The sequence below is a fragment of the Canis lupus genome, chromosome 3, assembly GCF_048164855.1.
Source record: "Canis lupus baileyi chromosome 3, mCanLup2.hap1, whole genome shotgun sequence".
NCBI classification, from domain to species: domain Eukaryota; kingdom Metazoa; phylum Chordata; class Mammalia; order Carnivora; family Canidae; genus Canis; species Canis lupus.
In genome coordinates this window covers 8,636,817-8,656,257 of record NC_132840.1, presented here as the reverse complement: position 1 = coordinate 8,656,257, position 19,441 = coordinate 8,636,817, and the positions used below count along the sequence as shown (strand labels likewise).

The 19,441-nt window shown below is 47.9% G+C and overlaps 3 protein-coding genes across 10 annotated transcripts in view; 2 read left to right on the top strand and 1 right to left on the bottom strand.

Moving 5' to 3' along the window:
* NIP7 (nucleolar pre-rRNA processing protein NIP7) overlaps positions 1-10,036 on the bottom strand; it is a 28,410-nt gene extending 18,374 nt beyond the window's left edge. For 2 of the 4 annotated variants that reach the window (XM_072816663.1, XM_072816681.1), the window contains exons 1-4: positions 9,875-10,036; positions 9,695-9,781; positions 9,469-9,607; positions 8,821-8,961 (exon numbers count right to left, since the gene is read on the bottom strand). In XM_072816663.1, coding sequence (XP_072672764.1) covers positions 8,821-8,961; positions 9,469-9,607; positions 9,695-9,781; positions 9,875-9,930 — 423 coding nt within the window. In that variant the 5' untranslated portion in view covers positions 9,931-10,036. Of the gene's footprint in view, positions 1-7,368; positions 8,638-8,820; positions 8,962-9,468; positions 9,608-9,694; positions 9,782-9,874 lie in introns of those variants that run through there. The other 2 variants (XM_072816672.1, XM_072816684.1) reach the window with 2 other exon arrangements.
* On the top strand, positions 846-7,168 carry TMED6 (transmembrane p24 trafficking protein 6). Of its 2 annotated transcripts, none has more exons than XM_072816648.1 (4): positions 846-1,132; positions 2,342-2,468; positions 4,048-4,145; positions 6,557-7,168. In XM_072816648.1, exons 1-4 carry the CDS (start codon positions 920-922, stop codon positions 6,788-6,790), a joined length of 672 nt encoding a protein of 223 aa, XP_072672749.1. In that variant the 5' UTR covers positions 846-919; the 3' UTR covers positions 6,791-7,168. The 2 variants fall into 2 exon arrangements, with proteins under 2 accessions (XP_072672749.1, XP_072672740.1); XM_072816639.1 differs by having other exon boundaries at positions 3,994-4,145.
* A 96-nt stretch (positions 10,037-10,132) lies between the features above and the next one.
* On the top strand, positions 10,133-19,351 carry COG8 (component of oligomeric golgi complex 8). 4 transcript variants are annotated; one of them, XM_072816552.1, is made up of 5 exons: positions 10,134-10,540; positions 11,964-12,171; positions 12,981-13,808; positions 15,613-15,781; positions 18,795-19,351. In XM_072816552.1, the coding sequence occupies exons 1-5, from the start codon at positions 10,158-10,160 to the stop codon at positions 18,950-18,952; spliced, it is 1,746 nt and encodes a 581-aa protein (XP_072672653.1). In that variant the 5' UTR covers positions 10,134-10,157; the 3' UTR covers positions 18,953-19,351. The 4 variants fall into 4 exon arrangements, with proteins under 4 accessions (XP_072672662.1, XP_072672653.1, XP_072672635.1 ...); XM_072816534.1 differs by lacking the exon at positions 18,795-19,351 and adding an exon at positions 16,645-17,211; XM_072816561.1 differs by lacking the exon at positions 15,613-15,781 and having other exon boundaries at positions 10,133-10,540.
* Positions 19,352-19,441: the final 90 nt, after the last annotated feature.

Sequence of the window (19,441 nt, the reverse complement as noted above, 5' to 3'; positions counted from 1 at the left end):
TTAAGATTATGGCTGAAATAAAAACATTTAGGCATTGTCAGCGCTCAGAGGTGGACAGAAACACTGTCCTGGTAGGGTAGAATGTGAGATTCACTGGGGGCCCTAGCTGCACCAGCTATGCCTCTGGGACAGTGAGCTAGCCATCGGAATCTCTGGATGTTCATTTCCTTAGCTCTAAGGCAGTAGATGATGGTACCTCCCTCCCAGTGCTGTTGTGAGAACACATAGGAAGCAAGTAAATCTCTTAGCTTAAAGCCAGCCATGAAGTCGGTGTTCAATGAGCCTTTTTGCTGCTGTGAGTGAAGAAGTCATAAATAAAAGGGGAAGGATTGAGGGTTTGAACAATATAGTCTTTAAGTGTGTTTTTAGAGGAAAAGTAGAATGAGGATTATCAGTGGAGGAGTTTGACTGCTGCCTCTTGCTCATTTTATTTGTCCATTAAAATTTTTGCACACACTTCTGTGCTGTGCTTTTTGCTAAGATCTAGCACTGTGCAGAAAAAATTTTGTTGAAATAGTTTTGTCCCACATGTCTTATCAGAGCAATAGGTATCATCTAGCAACTTGATGTGAGTAGGGGAAACAAATCTCCAGGCAAACGTCCGAATATTCAGATGGTTGTAAATAAACTTACCCAATGTTTATTCCCAAGAAGGAAGAACTGACACAGGAATGACAGAAGTGCCTCTTCTGAAGTAGATCCTCTCTAGCACCCATGAGGTACGTTTGGGAAGCCACTGAGTTTTTGAGGTAAAAACGAAAGCTCTTCCTGTGAGCCAAGCATGAGAATATCCATGTGTGGCCCTGAAATTGGCCGAAGTGTGACTTATACGTTAATAATTACCCTAGCAATTGTCCAGACTACTTGGTTTCACTAGACTGCAAACAGTTCACCTGCAGAGGAGTCTCCAGAAAACAGCATGTTCCCCTTGCTTTTTGGAGCTGGACTGGTAGTTTTGAACCTAGTGACTTCTGCTAGGAGCCAGAAGACAGAACCCCTCAGTGGCTCTGGGGACCAGCTGCTTTTTGATGGAGCGGATAGATCTGACTTTGCCATCATGATCCCTCCAGGAGGCACAGAATGCTTCTGGCAATTTGCCCGCCAGACTGGCTATTTCTATTTCAGTTATGAGGTGAGTACATGGGCTCCTCTGGCCATACTGGGGGCTTGTTTTTTTGCTTGTTTCCTTTTGTAAAAGTGGGTCAGGTTTTATTCAAATACAAGATTCTGGTTGTCTTATGCTGTGATGCCCTACCTCATAATGAAATGGACCTGCATTCAGATGGAAACTTTTTGGATGAATAATCACTAGAACATATGGCTTGACTTCTGGGGCAATGAAGGTGTGCTCAAAGCCATGGGACAAACAGACTGCCTCTTCCTGGAAAGGTGATCATATATTAACTCAGATTTGGAGATGAGAGGGGAGAGAATCTATTTTTTTTTTAAATACTGAAACAATGTGGATATGGTACAAAGTCAAATGAAAACTTAACATGGCCTTTGGCAACAGACCCTGAGATTTCAGTGTATGGGATTGGGGAAGCAACATTTACCCTTCTGCTTTACTAAAGAATCACTGGCTCAGGGTTTCTCTTTTTCTTCAGAAATGTAAATGTTTTCAAGTTGCCTGTTTCCAGGCCAAGTACATTTATCCATCTGTTTGTCTTTCGCCACAGTGCCCAAGGATGGTGGACTCAGCAGTAGAGTCAGCAGTTGTTCATTTCCTTTGTTATCTTAGAAAACTTTTAGCTTTCTAAAGTTTGTTTACATAGTAATAGACTATATTGATCTTGTTCCACTCCACTGTAAGTCAAAGCGTATTGTAAGTTAGCTTATTAGAGAAATTTCTTATTTCTGAATTTATAAGAACAGTAGCTACTCGTCAGCTCACTGTAGCCTGGGCTTATCAAGACCCAGCTTGGGGACAAGTGCCTACTGAATGCCTGATTTATTTGCTGTCAAGTAGCAAGTAAGCCCAGGTCTGGGACTCCACCAAGACGTCAAAACCAAGCAGGTGCAATCAAGAATTCTATAGCCAAAGACATACATATCGATCCATACACACAAGATGTACATTCTGAGACAGGTCTTAACAGGAGTGTTCCTGGCATTTTGGGCAGTTTGTCTTGCAGTACTGTTTTTAACATAGAATGTTCAGGATTGCTATCTCCCCTCCACCCAGCACCTCTGTTGTCTCAATCCAAATTCCCAGAGAGAACTGGGCGGTACCATCCCTGATGGAGAAGCACTGTGCTGATGATCAAGAATGTCAGTCTTACCAGTTAGCTTCCTGGTGATGCAACAGGGGCTTTTCTCCCCCTTTAATGTGTCTTGGCAGGTGCAGCGGACAGTGGGAATGTCACATGACCGGCATGTTGCTGCCACTGCACATACGCCACAGGGTTTCCTCATAGACTCCTCTCAGAATGTTCGGGGCCAGATTAACTTCTCTACCAAAGAGACAGGTCTGTTTTCATCACCACAGCTACTGTAATAGTCATTAAGTTTCTTTGAAACTGGGTCAAGAATGAGGAAAGTACTGAAATTACTGAAGTACCTGAGATGTAAAAGCTCTGGCTTTTTCACACAGGGATGATCAAATGGTAGGGGGACTAAACAGCCTTGAACACCAAAAACCAGCCTTCAACATTTCCTGGAGATTGCTGGTGGCAGAGGACATTAAGCAGCAGGCAGTCTACTGGCAGATTGGGGCAGAGTCTCCAGGGTCCAGAAGCTCAATTTTTATCTTATTGTCTCCAAGTGATCAGGTTATGAGAAAGTCACCAAAACAGACCCACTTATAATATAGAATTCCAATTGACAAATGTATTCACAGGATAGCATTTCTAGTTATCAGAATACTTGAGCCAGTTACTAAACAGCAGACTCAGAATGAAAGGAAATGCATAGCCATGAAAATACCTACACCTCTACAACAAAGCACTTCTCCAGTCACAGGAAATTTCTATAGCCAGATGGAGTCTGTCCCCACCTTGGACAGCATGGGTCAGTTTTGTTTGGTCCGACGCCCCGTTCCCCCAAGACAGAGCACAAGCTAGGGGAGGGGCTGAAGGAAAGGGAGAAGCAGACTCTCCACTGAGCAGGGAGCCCGCAGCGCAGCGGGACTCCAGGATCATGCCCCAAGCCGAAGGCAAATCCTTAACCAGTTGAGCCACCCAGATGTCCCCAGCACGGGGTAGTTTTAATTGCCCTCTCTACCAACCAGGAACCAGGTGTACCGAAAAAAAATAATGTTTCTCAACCAGGGCATAAAACAATCCTTCATTGTGTAGCACAGAATATTCAGCACTCTAGGATACTTAGCATCTTTGGCCCCTTCATGCCAGTAGTGCCTTCCAATCATTTCGACAATCAAATATGGGGCCAAACCTTTCTAATCCCACTCTGCCCCACTCCCACACACACACAGGTAGCAACCCCAGTTAAGAGCCAGCACTCGTACATATCCTAAACCATCAGTTCCTGTACCAACCACCTTGTAGAAATTACTCCGGCAGGATAGCTTTTCACATCATTTTTTTCTCATTTCAAATTCAAGATGGCATCCCCCAGCTCTAATGACGTACAAGAAGCAGGCAAACACCATGCTCTTAATTTCAACTCATTTCGCTAAGCAGAAGAGCTTCAATAAGAGATGTGAGAAACATAAGTTGAAAAACCTGGAGAAAACATCGTTTCTAACCTAGTATAGAACTAACTTGCTTAAATTTATTTACAAACTTACTAATTTATAGAACTAAGTTACTACTATTTAGCAAAACAATATTGTAACATACTTAGTAAAATAAGTTTCATGGAAGATCATTTAAGGTCTTCCACATCAAAAACTGGATCTTTGTATTTCCTAAGTAAAAAGAAGGTACAACAGTAGTACCTTTAATACGGGTAAACAAGTATCTCCAGGGAAATCTAGAGGGTGGTAGATCAACAAAGGCTGGAGATTTAGTAATGATCTAGGGATTCCTACAGGTTTTTATCAGCTTTGTCTAAAAAATCAGCAAAATCACTTTGGTTCTGTGCAAGTGTACCTCAATTTTGGAGTCTTCTATGAGGGGCCTGAAATGGACCACAAACAGAAGAATGAAAGAAAGCGACTGAATGATACTCTGGATGCAATTGAGGTAACTATTTTATGGGAGAAACATCTGTGGAAACACCCTTGGAAATCCGTAATATCTGAGTGAAGGCTCATTTGGGGAGAAACCAAATAGGCATGGGGATCTAAAGCCTTTTGGAACTTGGAGCTCTTCAAATTCCTCACTTGTTTTATAACAGACGTTGGCAAACTATGGCACACAAACCACATCTGGCACACTGCCTGATTAACATAGAATTCACCATTTTAAAATGTGCAATTCTGTGGTTTTTAGTATATTCCCAAGGTCTTGCAACTATTGCTAGCATCTAATTCTAGAATAGTTTCATTACCCCCAAAGAACTCCATACCCATTAGTCATTCTTCCTTCCCCCACCCCCCTAGTCCTGAGCAATCCTTCACTAATTAACTTTGTTTCTATAAATTTGCCTATTCTGTACATTGTACAAGTGAAATCATACAATGTGGCCTTTGTTTCTGGCTCCTTCCACTTGGTCTTGTCAAGGTTGATCCATATTGTAGCATCTATTAGTATTTCATTTTCTTTTATGGATAATATTCTCTTCTAGGACTATACCACATTTTGCTTATCCATTCATGAGCTGGTAGACATTTGGGTTGTCCACTTTTTGGCTATTATGAATAACACATACCCATGAAGTTTTTGTGTGAACATGTAGACCAAGAAGTGGTATAATCTGGTGGGTCATAGTATCTCTGTTTTAACTGTAACTGCTGTTTCCCAGTGGCTAAACCCATTTTATACTCCCACCGGTTTTTTTTTTTTTTTTAAGATTTATTTATTTATGATAGACACACACACACAGAGAGGCAGAGACACAGGCAGAGGGAGAAGCAGGCTCCATGCCGGGAGCCTGATGCGGGACTCCATCCCGGGACCCCAGGATTGCGCCCTAGGCCAAAGGCAGGCACCAAACTGCTGAGTCACCCAGGGATCCCCCCACCAGCAGTATCTGATGGTTTCAATTTCTCTACATTTTCGCCAACATGTCACCACTGTCTCTTTTATTACAGCCATCCTACTGGCTGTGGAGTTGTACTTTGCGGTTTTGAATGGTCTCCCTAATGGCTAAGGACATTGAGCGTTTTTTTTTTGTTTGTTTTGTTTTTTTTGCGTCTTATGTTTTTTGACCATTCGTAGATCTTTGGAGAACTCTTCAAAACCTTTACTCATTTTTAAATTGGGTTGTCTTTTTATTGAGTTGTAAGTTTTTTATATATTCTGGATATGTCTCTTATCAGGTAACTGATTTACAGACATTTTCTCCATTCTGTGGAATATCTTTTCACTTTCTCAAGAGTATTTTTCAATGCACAAAAGCCCATTGTTTGTTTCTGTAAGTGAAGTTTCACTGAAACACAGCTCTGCTCATTTGACAGTTACACATGACTGCTTTTGTGCTAACAGTAGCAGAGTTTGGTAGTTGCAACAGAGACTCCTTGCCTGCAAAGCCTAATATATTGACTATCTGGTCCTTTAATAAGAAGCTTGCAGGCCCTCATCTTCTACCATACACAAAGAACAGAAGACATCACTGGAATGGCAACGATGTACGGAGTACGTGTCTAAATCTAGAAATACTCTGGTAAGAGCTTTCTGGTTTCAGCACTGAAATTTTTCATTATAAAATCATGTCTTTTTAAACTAAAGTCAAGACCTTTTTTCATATACAGCAAAACCAGCTTTACTAACAACTACAATAACCAACTTATTACATATCATAAAATTATGAGTAAGATACTCAACTATCAGATAACTTATATTAGTGCTTGTGAGCACCCAGGTGAGACTAGTTGGGAGACAAGGAGGAGGTTTTTTTTTTTTTTTTTTTTTTTCATTTTCTGGAGCAGCCCAGGTGGCTCAGCCGGTTGGTTTAGCACCGCCTTCAGCCCAGGGCCTGATCCTGGAGACCTGGGATCGAGTCCCATGTCAGGCTCCCTGCATGGAGTCTGCTTCTCCCTCTGCCTGTGTCTCTACCTCTCTCTATCCCTGTGTCTCTCATGAATAAATAAATAATCTTTAAAAAAAATTTTCATGGGGATCCCTGGGTGGCTCGGTGGTTCAGCACCTGCCTTTGGCCCAGGGCATGATCCTGGAGTCCCAGGATCGAGTCCCGTGTCAGGCTTCCTGCATGGAGCCTGCTTCTCCCTCTCCCTCTGCCTGTGTCTCTGCCTCTCTCTCTCTCTCTATCATGAATGAATAAATAAAATCTTTTTAAAAAAATTTCATTTTCTGGGCAGCCCAGGTGGCTCAGCGGTTTAGCGCCGTCTCCAGCACAGGGTCTGATCCTGGAGGCCCAGGATCAAGTCCCACGTCAGGCTCCCTGCATGGAGCCTGCTTCTCCCTCTGCCTCTCTCTCTGTCTCTAATAAATAAATAAAATATTTTTTAAAAATCTCATTTTCTGTACCACAGGAGAGTACATGGAAGGTGCAGAACAATATCTTTCACATGTGGCGATACTACAACTTTGCGCGCATGAGGAAAATGGCTGACTTTTTCCTTCTCCAATCAAACTATAACTATGTGAACTGGTGGTCAACAGCTCAGAGCCTTGTTATTGTTCTTTCTGGAATCCTGCAGCTGTATTTCTTAAAGCGTCTCTTCAATGTCCCAAAGACTACAGACACAAAAAAGCCAAGATGCTAAGCCACAATGACTACAGCACCCTAGCTCTTTTCTTCTGGGGCAGAAGCTTTGTCAAAGCTTCAGTCAAATGAGCTTTATAAAGTTATTGGAAAAAAAATCAATTTATCTTGTTAGAACATCTTAGTCTATTACTTTCCTTTCCTCTCCAATTTGCCTCAAAATGGCAATAAAATAATAAATGTAGGGGATCCCTGGGCGGCGCAGCGGTTTGGCGCCTGCCTTTGGCCCAGGGCGCGATCCTGGAGACCCGGGATCGAATCCCACGTCGGGCTCCTGGTGCATGGAGCCTGCTTCTCCCTCTGCCTGTGTCTCTGCCTCTCTCTCTCTCTGTGACTATCATAAATAAATAAAGAAAAAAAAATATTTAAAATAATAAATGTGCAACTTTTGATATTAGCTATTACTAGTGTGTACTAAATGCTACCATCAAAATACTATTCTTCACGCAGCAGTCCCTTAACCTTTACTAAGTCTATCTAGAGGGTTAACACAGAACCTTGGGAGGGAGAAGAGTTGAAAAAAAAAATGGGACAAAAACATAAATCTCAGTTTACATGTTGCATACAAAAACATGGGTGTTTTTTTTTTTGTATTTGAAAATTTTATTTTTAGAGATGTCACCTTTGGAATTTAAGCAGGAAAAAAAGCAATGTATTTAAAGAAATGTTTTAAATACAGGCAGTTTCTTAAAACTTGGTAGAATTTTTCAATTTTTAAAAAACATTTTAATAATTTCAAAAATAATTTTGGCAGGCATGGGCAAGGATAGAGAAGCTGAATTATTTCAGTGTCTGATTAGCACTTTCTGTCTAGTCCAGTCAGGTAAATAAAGGTTTGTAAGGGAAATCACATTTTAAGAAATCACGGTGATGAAAATAACATTAGCCTGGGACCATAAACATCTAAGAAAAAGAATAAGAACCAAGATATATAATCAAACTATACTCACGAGATCCTATCCTTAGTAACAGAAATACCCAGTATATGCAATATAAAAATAATTCTTTCCATTTAATATGTAACATGAGCCAGGCACCGGGCTAAGTGCTTTACAAACATGATTTGTAATTCTAAAAACCATTCTTAGGTAGATGGTTAAAGCTGTTTTTTGAAAGAAAAAAAATAAGCTTATCAAGGTTTAATGATGCCTCCAAAGTCATACAGCTGGTAGGTGTCAGAACTGGGGTTTGAATCCAAGGTTTTCTTGCACACCACACAGCATCTACTATATAGAAAATTAGCAGAAAAAATTAAATTACTTTATCCAAATTTCATTTGTAAAATCTCACATGTGACCTACCATTCTAATATGGCAGTATCTAACTTTCATGGTATTAAAAAATAATGAAAATCTATTGTGGTCTTAGGAGTTTGGAAAATAGTGTTATCACAGATAACAATAAGCTGGCTATTCTTGTCCTCAGTTCGAATGACTTAGAACCTGTTACTCAAAACAAGCAGCCCTCCGATTCAAATATAAAACACAGTATTCTTTTTAGTCACAAAGATCTGAAACACTATTTTTGAGCCATTTCCGCATAAGAATCCAACCTGCATCGTCCGTAATAGTGAGAATATTAAACTAAGAAGTCCCTGAAGAAGTCACAGTGTTGACAAAATTCAACATGATGATGGAGCCTACACAGACACAGGAAACAAAGCTAGGCCCTTCCACACAGCCATAAGTCCTTGCGATGATTTCGTTTTAAGTCAATGTCTCTTCATGCCGCACATATTCCCCAATGTCTGCTTGATGAAATACCACAATCGCCATGGGGTCTACTTTCCTGCAGTCTTGTGTAGACTTTGCTGCCACCCCAAAACCCTGGGATTCAAAAGAAGAGACACTGATTCACTCGAGTCATTCAAAAGGCACGCATTGAGGGATAGAAATAATCAAGAAATGATCAAAAATATATAGAAATTCGAAAGGTGCTGAGAATTTAGTCTCTGAAGCGCACAGATTGAATATACATCCTTCTTGATTAAAAAGATGCTCGGTTTTTATAACAGCTACCATCTCTACTCACCAAAGGGACGTCTGCCATGGAGTACACCACCACTCCCTGGTACTGGCAAGTATTTTCAGTGATTCGACCCAGTCCCGATTTCAACACATGGTTCCCATACAGGAAAGACTGCTCTGCTCCAGGCTTTATCCACACTTTATACTAACAAAACAAAACAAAACAAAACAAAACAAATTAAATCCAAGAGACCTTAAAAAGCTAACTGTTGTATCCCTGCAGATAAGCCAGCTGCTGAATTTGGGACTGATTTCTTGAAAGCATCTTAGGAGAAGAAAGAGGGATGGTCGGGTCATCTCAAATGGTTCACTCCCTCATCAGACCTGCCAGGCGGTTCTTCAACTCTACGACTCACGGATTAGTTACGAGCTCTTTTTCCGGATCCCACCAGGCTCTCGCCAAAGACACGGATCTGCTTTTCTTGAGAGCCGTCTGCCCCGGCGTTCCTCCTCCGCGGGCCGCAACTGCAGCGAGGCGGCCTCACGGCGTCCCAGCCGCACGCAGCAAGCCCTGCAACCCCTTCACTTGCCGACACCGACCCGCGCACCGTCGGCGCCCGCGGCGGAAAGCTGCCCGAGGACCTGCCTTCCGACGAGGCCCCCAGGGCGGACTCCTTCCTCCCCAGGGCCGACGCGGTGCCACCCCACACACCTTGGCATAGGGTGCGAGGTAATCCAGGGCTGTGATGTGCAACCGGAATCTGTGACTCTTGGTGAATTTCCCGAAGCAGGTCCCCAGCGACACCAGCTTGTCCCCGGAGATGTTGGCGGCCAACTTCAGGATCTTCTCACTGAAGGGGTGAGGGGGAAGGAGGCGTCGACGAGGGCGGCGGGGGGCGCGTCCTCCCGGCCCGCTGCGCCCGGCGGCGCCGCCTCACCTCACGTAGTACACCCGGTCGTTGTGCAGCCTGAAACAGTAGGTGCCGTCCGGCCTGTCCACCAGCAGCTGGAGGTTCTCGCCGATGCTGAAGGCAAACGGGGCCCTGCGGTCAGCGCCCCGCTCCCCCACGCCCTTCCCGGCCACGCACGCATTCCCCTTCCCCTCCGCGCGCTCTTACTATTTCGCCATCTTCTCAAACATCACGCGGGTCTCCTCTTCAGTCAGAGGCCGCATGTTGCCGCCGGGTCGCAGCGCCGGATCCGCGGGCCCCGGGGCCGGAAGCGGAAGTCGGCCGCCGGCCCCCCTGGCGGCCCGGCCGTGGCTCCCCGCGCCGCGCCCCCCGCCCGCCGGCCCGCCGGGGAGGAGAGCCGGGCGGACGCGGCCCCCGGGCGGCTTCCGGCCCCAGGCTCCGAGCCAGCGCCCCCGCTGGGCCGGAGGGGAAGTGACGCTGCTGCCGGAAGATGGCGGCGCCGGCCACGGTCGCTTCGCCCGCCACGGCCTCGGCCGCCGCAGCGGCTCTCGGGGAGGTGGAGGATGAGGGGCTCCTGGCGTCGCTGTTCCGGGACCGCTTCCCCGAGGCCCAGTGGCGGGAGCGCCCCGACGTGGGCCGCTACCTCCGGGAGTTGAGCGGCTCGGGGCTGGAGCGGCTGAGGCGCGAGCCCGAGCGCCTGGCGGAGGAGCGAGCGCAGCTGCTGCAGCAGACGCGCGACCTGGCCTTCGCCAACTACAAGACCTTCATCCGCGGCGCCGAGTGCACCGAGCGCATCCACCGCCTCTTCGGCGACGTGGAGTCGTCCCTCGGCCGCCTGCTCGGCCGCCTGCCCAGCTTCCAGCAGAGCTGCAGGTGCGGCGGGCCCGGCCCTCGGGGCTTGTAGCCACTGGAGTAGCCGACGCTCCCCTAGCGCTTCCCCTGGGTCGGGCTCTCCTCCGAGCGTTTAAAAAACTCCTTTAAACCGCGCGCCTGCTTTCGAGGTAGGTGCTGTTATGCCCATTTCGTGTATGAGGACGTTGGGACAGCCGAGGGATCGTCTAGGGGCACGGCTGGTAAGCTTCCAAGTCGGGGGCAGCCCCGGTGGCGCAGCGGTTTGGCGCCGCCTGCAGCCTGGGGTGCGATCCTGGAGACCCGGGATCGAGTCCCACATCGGGCTTCCTGCAGGGAGCCTGCTTCTCCCTCTGCCTGTGACCCTCATACGAGAGAAGCCGCGCAAAGCACCTCCACTGGGCCGGACGTAGCTGACCTTGCACGTCCCTGCCGTAGTCCACACGCAGGCCGGCCCAGAGCTTCACGGATGGAAGGCTGACCACAAAGTCTTTCCACTTGGAGCAGTAGCAATTATCAAAAAGTCTCTCCTTTTACTTATTTATTTAGATTTTATTTATTTATTCATGAGACACACACACACACACACACACAGGCAGAGACAGGAGGAGGGAGAAGCAGGCTCCACGCAGGGAGCCCGACGTGGGACCCGATCCCTGGTCTCCAGGATCACACCCTGGGCTGAAGGCGGGCGCTAAACCGCTGAGCCACCCAGGGATCCCCGAAGTCTCTCCTTTTAAAGCCACATTCTGCCTCTCTAGATCCTTAGCCTGTTATCATTAATTCTGCTTTTCAGCCTTTAAGGATAAAAGTTCAAGTTTTGAGTCCTTGGATATTTCCTCCAGAATAGGTGGGGGGGCCTCATAAAGCAGGTCTCTGCAATTACGGAGAAGTGAAGACTGGAAATAAAAGTTGAACAGCAGCCTAAGAGACTGAGGGAACTTGAGGGTAAGGTTGTAGCTTCTGAGCTGGTTAGTGATCACAAAAAAAGTAGCTAAGATTAACATTTACTGTGCGTCAGGTTCTGTGTTAAAGCGGAAGTCGGCTGCCGGCCTCCCTAGCGGCCTTGCGGTGGCTCCCCAGGCCCGCGCCCGCGCCCCCAGCCCGGCGGCTGATGCTATATACATCATCTTATTTAATCCTCCCATCCTTATGAGGTGGGTGCTAGTACTATTTGACCAATGAGGAAAAAGTTCAGAGAGCCTGAGTACCTTGCCACTGCCAGTTAAGTGGCAGATCTGGGTTCACATATTTTTATTGTTAGTTGTGTGATCTGGGACAAGCTGCCTAGCCTCTCTGGGATTAAAATTGCCTCAAGGGTAATAAATAGTACTTACATCACAGGTTTGGTGTGAAGATTAAATCATAGTTCACCGTAAATGCTTGGTAATTGTAGCTAAGTTTTGGATGTAGAGCAGTGAGCGACCAATATTCTCTTGTTTACTAGAAACTTTGTGAAAGAGGCTGAGGAGATCAGCTCCAACCGCCGGATGAACACCCTGACTCTAAACCGGCACACAGAAATCCTGGAAATCCTGGAGATTCCTCAGCTAATGGATACCTGTGTCCGGAACAGCTATTATGAAGAGGCCCTGGAGCTCGCGGCCTATGTACGCCGACTGGAAAGGAAGTACTCCTCCATCCCTGTCATCCAGGTAGCCAGACTGCCCCCAGAGGACTGGAACTCATGTTCTTATAATCAGTAATTCTGTGGTCATCACTGAACCTTCAGGCGGAAAATTTAGGGAAACTTTGCATGTTTCATATTGGTTTCTGCCAGCCAGGCAGGCTTGAACATGATTCATTCATGCAAGTGATAAGTAGTAATCACCTGCCAGACACTGACCTAGGTGCTGGGGAGACAATGAGACAAAAGCAGACAAGGCCCCAGCTTTCATGAATGTAAACTGACATTTGATAAATAAATAATATGATCCTTTCAGATAATGGTAAGTGTCTAAAGAAAATAAACTAGGGAATGGGTAGAAGACTAGGGTGAGGTACCCCAGGTAGAGCGGTCAGGAAAGGTTCTGCTGGAGAGATGAGACCCAGATGAGAGGGAGCTGCCCATACGAAGATGTGGGGAAAAAGCAAACCAGAAAGTGAAAGGAACAAGTATAGCAGACTGAGGAGGGAACAAGTTGGGAGTGTTTAAGGAATACAAAGATAGAAAGAAAAGAAAGGAAAGAAAAATAAAGACAGGCAGTGCGACTGGATTGCAGTGAGCAAGAGGACAGTATTGGGGAGCAGGTGAGGGAGGAGAACCAAACGGCCTGTAGGCCACAGTGAATAATTCCAGCTGGCCACAGCAGATGAGATCTTTGTTGGTTAGCCTGTAACATCAGCTATGTCTTCATGTATCCAGAAAGCAGTGGGCATGCTGATCACTATTCAGGGTAGTAGTGGACTGGGGTCTCGGAAGTGTCTTTCCCAGTGTGGTGTGACTGAGCCCCTATATTGTCAGGGCATTGTGAACGAAGTGCGCCAGTCCATGCAGCTGATGCTGAGCCAGCTGATCCAGCAACTAAGGACCAACATCCAGCTCCCTGCCTGCCTCCGTGTCATTGGCTTCCTGCGGTGCATGGATATCTTCACAGAGGCTGAGTTGAGGGTGAAGTTTCTTCAGGCCCGAGATGCTTGGCTCCGTTCCATCCTGACTGCCATCCCCAATGATGATCCCTATTTCCACATCACAAAAACCATTGAGGCCTGCCGTGTCCATCTGTTCGATATCATCACTCAGTACCGTGCCATATTCTCAGACGAGGACCCATTGTTGCCCCCTGTCTCAAGCGAGCACACTGTGGATGAGAGTGCCATCTTCTATGGCTGGGTGCTACAGAGAGTGTCACAATTCCTGCAGGTGCTGGAGACCGACCTTCACAGGGGGATAGGTGGTCGTCTAGACTCTCTGCTGGGTCAGTGCATGTACTTTGGGCTGTCCTTCAGCCGGGTGGGGGTTGATTTCCGGGGCCAGTTGGCTCCTGTTTTCCAGCGGGTAGCCATCAGCACTTTTCAGAAGGCAATTCAGGAGGCAGTGGAGAAGTTCCAGGATGAAATGAATTCCTACACCCTCATCTCCGCTCCCGCCATCCTGGGCAGCAGTAACCTGCCTGCTGCCGTGCCAGTCACTCAGCCGGGGACCCTGCAGCCACCCATGGTGCTCTTAGACTTCCCACCCCTTGCCTGCTTCCTCAACAATATTCTGGTTGCCTTCAATGATCTGCGCCTCTGCTGCCCTGTGGCCCTGGCACAGGATGTGACGAGGGTCCTGGAGGATGCCCTTGCCAAGGTGAGCACATACTGCTGGCTCTCTGTTGGGGCTTTCTTTGGTAACAGGTGGCCAGACTTTAGCAAAAAATAAGCCAGTCCATGTGATAGGTGGTTGCAGACTGAGGCTTAGTGGGGTTTTGGAGATTTTTCTGATTGAGAAGCTCTGGTTAGTCCCCCATCATGGGACCTAGAACAATTCATGAAGTGGCTCACCTGTAATAATGATTCAGTAGTGTATTAGTTTTCTACTGCTACATAACAAACTCCCACAAACATAGCAGCCTAAAACAACATACACATACATTTATCATCTTCTAGTTTCTTTGGATTGGGAGTCCTGGTTCCTCTGCTTACGATCTCACAAGGTTACAGTCAAAGTGTTGGCCAGGCTGCAGTCTCATCTGAAGCTTGGGGTCCCCTTTCAAGCTCATTCACGTTGGCAAGTTTCTGTTCTTTGCTGTTGTAGGTTTAAGGCCCTCAGGTCTTAGAAGTCACCTCACGCCAATGGAGAACGCCAGTGGCGTTCTTAAACGCCAATGGAGAACAGTTCTCCTGTGTGAGTCTCTTCTTTTAGGGAAGTCCTTAACCCTTTTTTTAAGAAGCTCATCTGATTAAGTTGGGTCCAAGGATATCCCTTGATTAATTCAAAGTCAACTGATTAGGGGCTTTAATTACATCTGCAAAATCCTTCACCTTTGGATTTTATATGAGTTAGAAACAAGCTACACATTCTGCCTCTAATCAAGGGAAGGGATTACACAAAGGAGTGGATGCAAGGGGATGGGAGTCATAAGAACCATCTTAGGATTCTACAGACCTAAGAAATACAACTAATGATATCGTGCACATTTTTACATATTTAAACCTTTAGATATTGGGATGCTTCTTACAACTTATGGTATCTTATAATTGCCGTCAGCCAGGTGGCAGTTGTGACGTGGTTATATAAAATCTTTCTGGGCCCAGATCTCTTTCTCTTGAGCTTGGTCGCTCTCATATCTCAAGAGTGTACTTTTTGCTTTAATAAACTTTCCCACTTGTGTTACTCAAAAAAAAAAAAACCAAAAACCAAAAATCTGTTAATAGCCTCCTGTAAGAGGAAGAAAGCATGAGCATTGAAACTTTGTAGTCATTGAAATTCAGGGATTGGTAATTTATATTATATATATATATATATATATAATAACTTATATAGAATTTACTCCACGCCAGGTTGTGTTCATCATACTTTATACCTATTAAGACTTGATCCTCGCAACCCTAAGATTAGATCCTGTTGCAGGCCCCACTCTATAGATAAGGAAACTGAGGAACAGAGGGCATGAAGTGTTTAATCACTTGCAAGTCACAGAACCAAGTGGCACAGCCAGGACTTGAACCAGGAAGTGTAGCATACCCCCTGAGAGGGTCTGTGTTCTTAACTCTGTCACTAGGATATCCATCTATAATGTCAGTTAGATTGCTCTGTAATTTGTATGTCCCCCATCATGGGAACTTCTTTTCTGTGTTCTTTTATAATTTTCTAACAGTCTAGCTTCCTGGAACCTCAGAGGCCTTACTCAGGAGAAACCTTTTATAGTTTTGCTTCATTTTTCTGGATCCAGTATAGTTCTGGTCCAGATCATGTAGGAATCAAGAAACTCTTGCTGCTCTTGCACAGGAACTGATAAGTGCGCCAGTAATGGAACAAGTTGGGTTTGGGTCAGAAACACACCAGACAAGTGACAGAGTTGTGGGGAGCGGCCACAGTTCTAAATCTAAACAAGACAGTAATGCAGGGTACTGTTTGGTGTGACTTTCCTCATGGTGCCTCCATCTTCTAGGTAACCAAAGTGATCCTGGCCTTTCACCGGGCAGAAGAGGCTGCTTTCAGCACCGGGGAGCAGGAGCTCTTTGTCCAGTTCTGCACTGTCTTCCTGGAAGACCTTGTTCCTTATTTAAATCGCTGTCTCCAAGTCCTTTTTCCACCAGCTCAAATAGCACAGACCTTAGGTAAGAGAAAGGAGGGGAAAGAGCTTTTAAAACTACTTTTATTGATATAATTCACATACTAAATAATTCACCCAATTTGTTTTTTTTTTTTTTTTAAGATTTTATTTATTTATTCATGAGAATACACAGGAGAGAGAGAGAGAGGCAGAGACACAGGCAGAGGGAGAAGCAGGCCCCATGCAGGGAGCCTGACGTGGGACTCGATCCCGGGTCTCCAGGATCACGCCCTGAGATGTAGATGGCGCTAAACCGCTGAGCCTCCGGGGCTGCCCAATTCATCCAATTTGTAAAATTGTTTTTTAGAAATTATAGAGCGATATACAGCATTACCACCATCCAATTTTAGAACATTTCCATCACCCCAGAAAGCTCCCTCCCGCCCCGTGTAGTCACTCTCCAAGGCCCACTCTTAGCCCCTGGGGACCACTAATGTGCTTTCTGTTACAACAGATTTGCCTTTTCTGGACATTTCGTATCGATGAAATAATACAACACGGTGTGTATCTGGCTAAGTGGAGGAAGCACAAAAGAACCACATGTTGTATGATTCTATTTATATGAAATGTCCAGAGAAGGTGTTTTAAAAAGCTTTTTCCCAGTCTGCCTTCCCTTCCCTGTGCCACCTCTCCAAGCCAGGGCGGGGGTACAGAGCTCCCAGCAGGGCAGTCACTGGGTCACACACACAGTCATACAGGCTCAGGGAGGCCACCCTCCACTGTGCTGTTCCGGATTACCTTCAGTCTCGCGTGTTTACTGTATGGAATATATTGAAATTGTGTCCATCACATTTTTCCCTGGGACACATCGGCATTTAAATTTACTGAAACGTTATTCTGTTTCACTTTCTCTGCCCCCCGGGTTAGGCGTTCCACCCGCTCAGCTCTCCAAGTACGGAAACCTTGGACACGTGAACCTCGCCGCAGTCCAGGAGCCTCTGGCCTTCCTCCTGCCGAAGAGAGAGCTGGTCCTCTGTCTGGAGGACAAGGAGCTGGTGCCGGCGCCCCCCGCCGAGTCGGGCCTGGGCCCGGAGGCCACGGCCGCAGGGTGCGGTCACCCTGACGGTGCGCAGGAGCCCGCGGGCTCGGCGGAGGCGCCTGACGGGGACACCTCACCCGCGCCCCAGCCCCCCGCGGCGTCCGCGGGGAGGTGAGGCGGGACTCGCGGGGCACGGGACAGCCCCGAGGGGAGGCTGACAACGAATGAGAGGGGGAACCTCTGGGTCCCGCCTACACGTGGCTGATTATACAGTAAGAAACCGAATTCTGCTCAGCGGTTTAGCGCTGCCTTCGGCCCAGGGTGTGATCCTGGAGACCCAGGATCGAGTCCCACGTCGGGCTCCCTGCATGGAGCCTGCTTCTCCCTCTGCTTGTGTCTCTGCCTCTCTCCATCTGTCGTGAATAAATAAATAAAATCTTAAAAAAAAAAAAAAACGGAATTCGCAATGAGGCTGTGACGTCACGGAGGCGGGCTGCGCTCGGCGTCCCGGAAGGCGCGCGCGATCTGCGCGTCCCGGCGTCCCCCGCGGCGGGAGCGCCGGCCTACGGGGGCCGGGGAGGGCCGCGGCGGCGGCCGGGCGTCTGCGATGGGGCCCGGGCTGCTGCTGGGGCTGCTGCGGGCGCGGGCCCCGCCGTGGGCCTGGGGAGCGGCGCGCGGCGGCGGCCGGGCCTGCAGCTCCGCGCCCGCCCGGGACGGCCTCGAGGGTCCGGCGCGCCAGCGGTCGTACTGGCGCTACGTGCGCCGCCTGGTGCGGGGCGCGCCCGAGCCGCCGTACCCACACGTGTGCCAGGTCGGGGACCCGGCGCTGCGGACCGTGGCGGCCCCGGTGGAGCCGGCGCAGCTGGCGGGCCCCCAACTGCAGCGGCTGGTGCAGAGGCTGGTCCAGGTGATGCGGCGCCGGCACTGCGTGGGCCTGAGCGCCCCCCAGCTCGGGGTGCCGCTGCAGGTGCTGGCCTTCGAGTTCCCCGAGGCGCTCTTCCGCGCCTGCGCGCCGCGCCTCCGCGAGACCCGCCAGATGGAGCCCTTCCCCCTGCGCGTGGTGGTGAACCCCAGCCTGCGGGTGCTGGACAGCCGCCGGGTCACCTTCCCTGAGGGCTGCGAGAGCGTCGCCGGCTTCCTGGCCTGCGTACCCCGCTTCCAGGCCGTGCAGATCTCAGGTGCCGGGGAAGAGGGGGGTAGTGGCGGTGGCCTTGGGGTGGCTGGGCAAACGCGTGCACCTCTACCCCAGCCCACGGAGGCGGCGACCTCGGGTCTCGGGCAAGTTTTCGGAAAGCTCCGGTTAAGGTGCAGACCTGTGGAAGTGCAGGCTCCTGGAGTGGATGTGACTCACGACTGACCTATGGGGATGGAGGCTGGGGACAGCAGAGCCAGCTCGTCTGTGGCGTGTAGCTTGGGCTGGGAACGTGGGCTAGTTTCGATGTTACCTGCCACCAGGTCCCCTGCCCTGTGCCCTCTCACTTGCTGTCTCACGCACATTTACTGTTTAACCATTTGGATCCCTCTTGGTGGAAGGGCGGAAGTGGGGCCCAGCCTTGCCTGGCCCAGGGTGATAAGCCATTCCTGGTTTGTCACACCACAGGATGTTTTGTGGAATGGGATTTGTTGCCGGAGTTGAGAGGATTGTTCCTCTTGAGTAAGCCGCTTGGTCCAGGTCAGAAAGTAAACGGTATCCCTTTATCTTCCACTGTACCAAGTTGAAATACTTTGAGAAACTGAAGTAAATCAGCAGGACTTCAGAAATGGGAGGACTGTTGAGAAATGAAGCACCTTAGGAAGACCCTTTCTCACCTCAGACCCATTAGTAAGTCCTGCAACCTGTCAGCATTAGAACCGCATGGAGTGCTTGGTAGTGGGCAGACTTGAGGCATCTTTTCTGGGAAGGACAGGGGCTGCTGTCTACGTTCCTTTCTGATGTTGCCTCTTGTGAACAGGAACAGCCAGAGGCAGGGAAAAGGTAAGGAAATTAAAAATGACCCAGTTAAGCATATCCTTACCCAGGCTGTAACTTACTTTGCAGGGCTGGACCCCAAAGGGGAGCAGGTGGTGTGGCAGGCGAGCGGATGGGCAGCCCGTATCATCCAGCACGAGATGGACCACTTGCAGGGCTGCCTGTTCATTGACAAAATGGACAGCAAGACATTTACAAACATCCACTGGATGGAGGTGAATGATTAAAATTTTCCTGCTGCATCTGAAGATTCTGGAAACCAAAACATAAACACTTGGGCTTTGAGCTGGGCATGGCTTGCCTGATATCAACTTATATTGGCTTGGCTCTGACAGAAAACAATACATTGCCACACCAAGCTGGAGGAATAGATCAAAAATGTTTGCCTTGAAATCAGCCACGGACAAAATAATGCTTTCAACTTGAGAAGAAAATGAACCCCCCCAAAGAGCAGACATTTCCCAATGATTTTGTATGGTAATAAGTGGGGCAGATAAATAACCACTCTTAGTAGACATGATTTCATAGCCTGTATAATCTACCCCAAAGCCAAGATTTGTAATGACATAGTCCAAAAATAGCTGACTTTTGTTTAAAAATGCAACTTAAGACTATGGTTGACCATCTTCACTGAGTTTTTATTTTTACAAAGGGCTTGTGTGTCTTACCTGCAGAGTCCTTTGCTTTGGACAATAGTTTGCTTGTGTAAGTGAAAC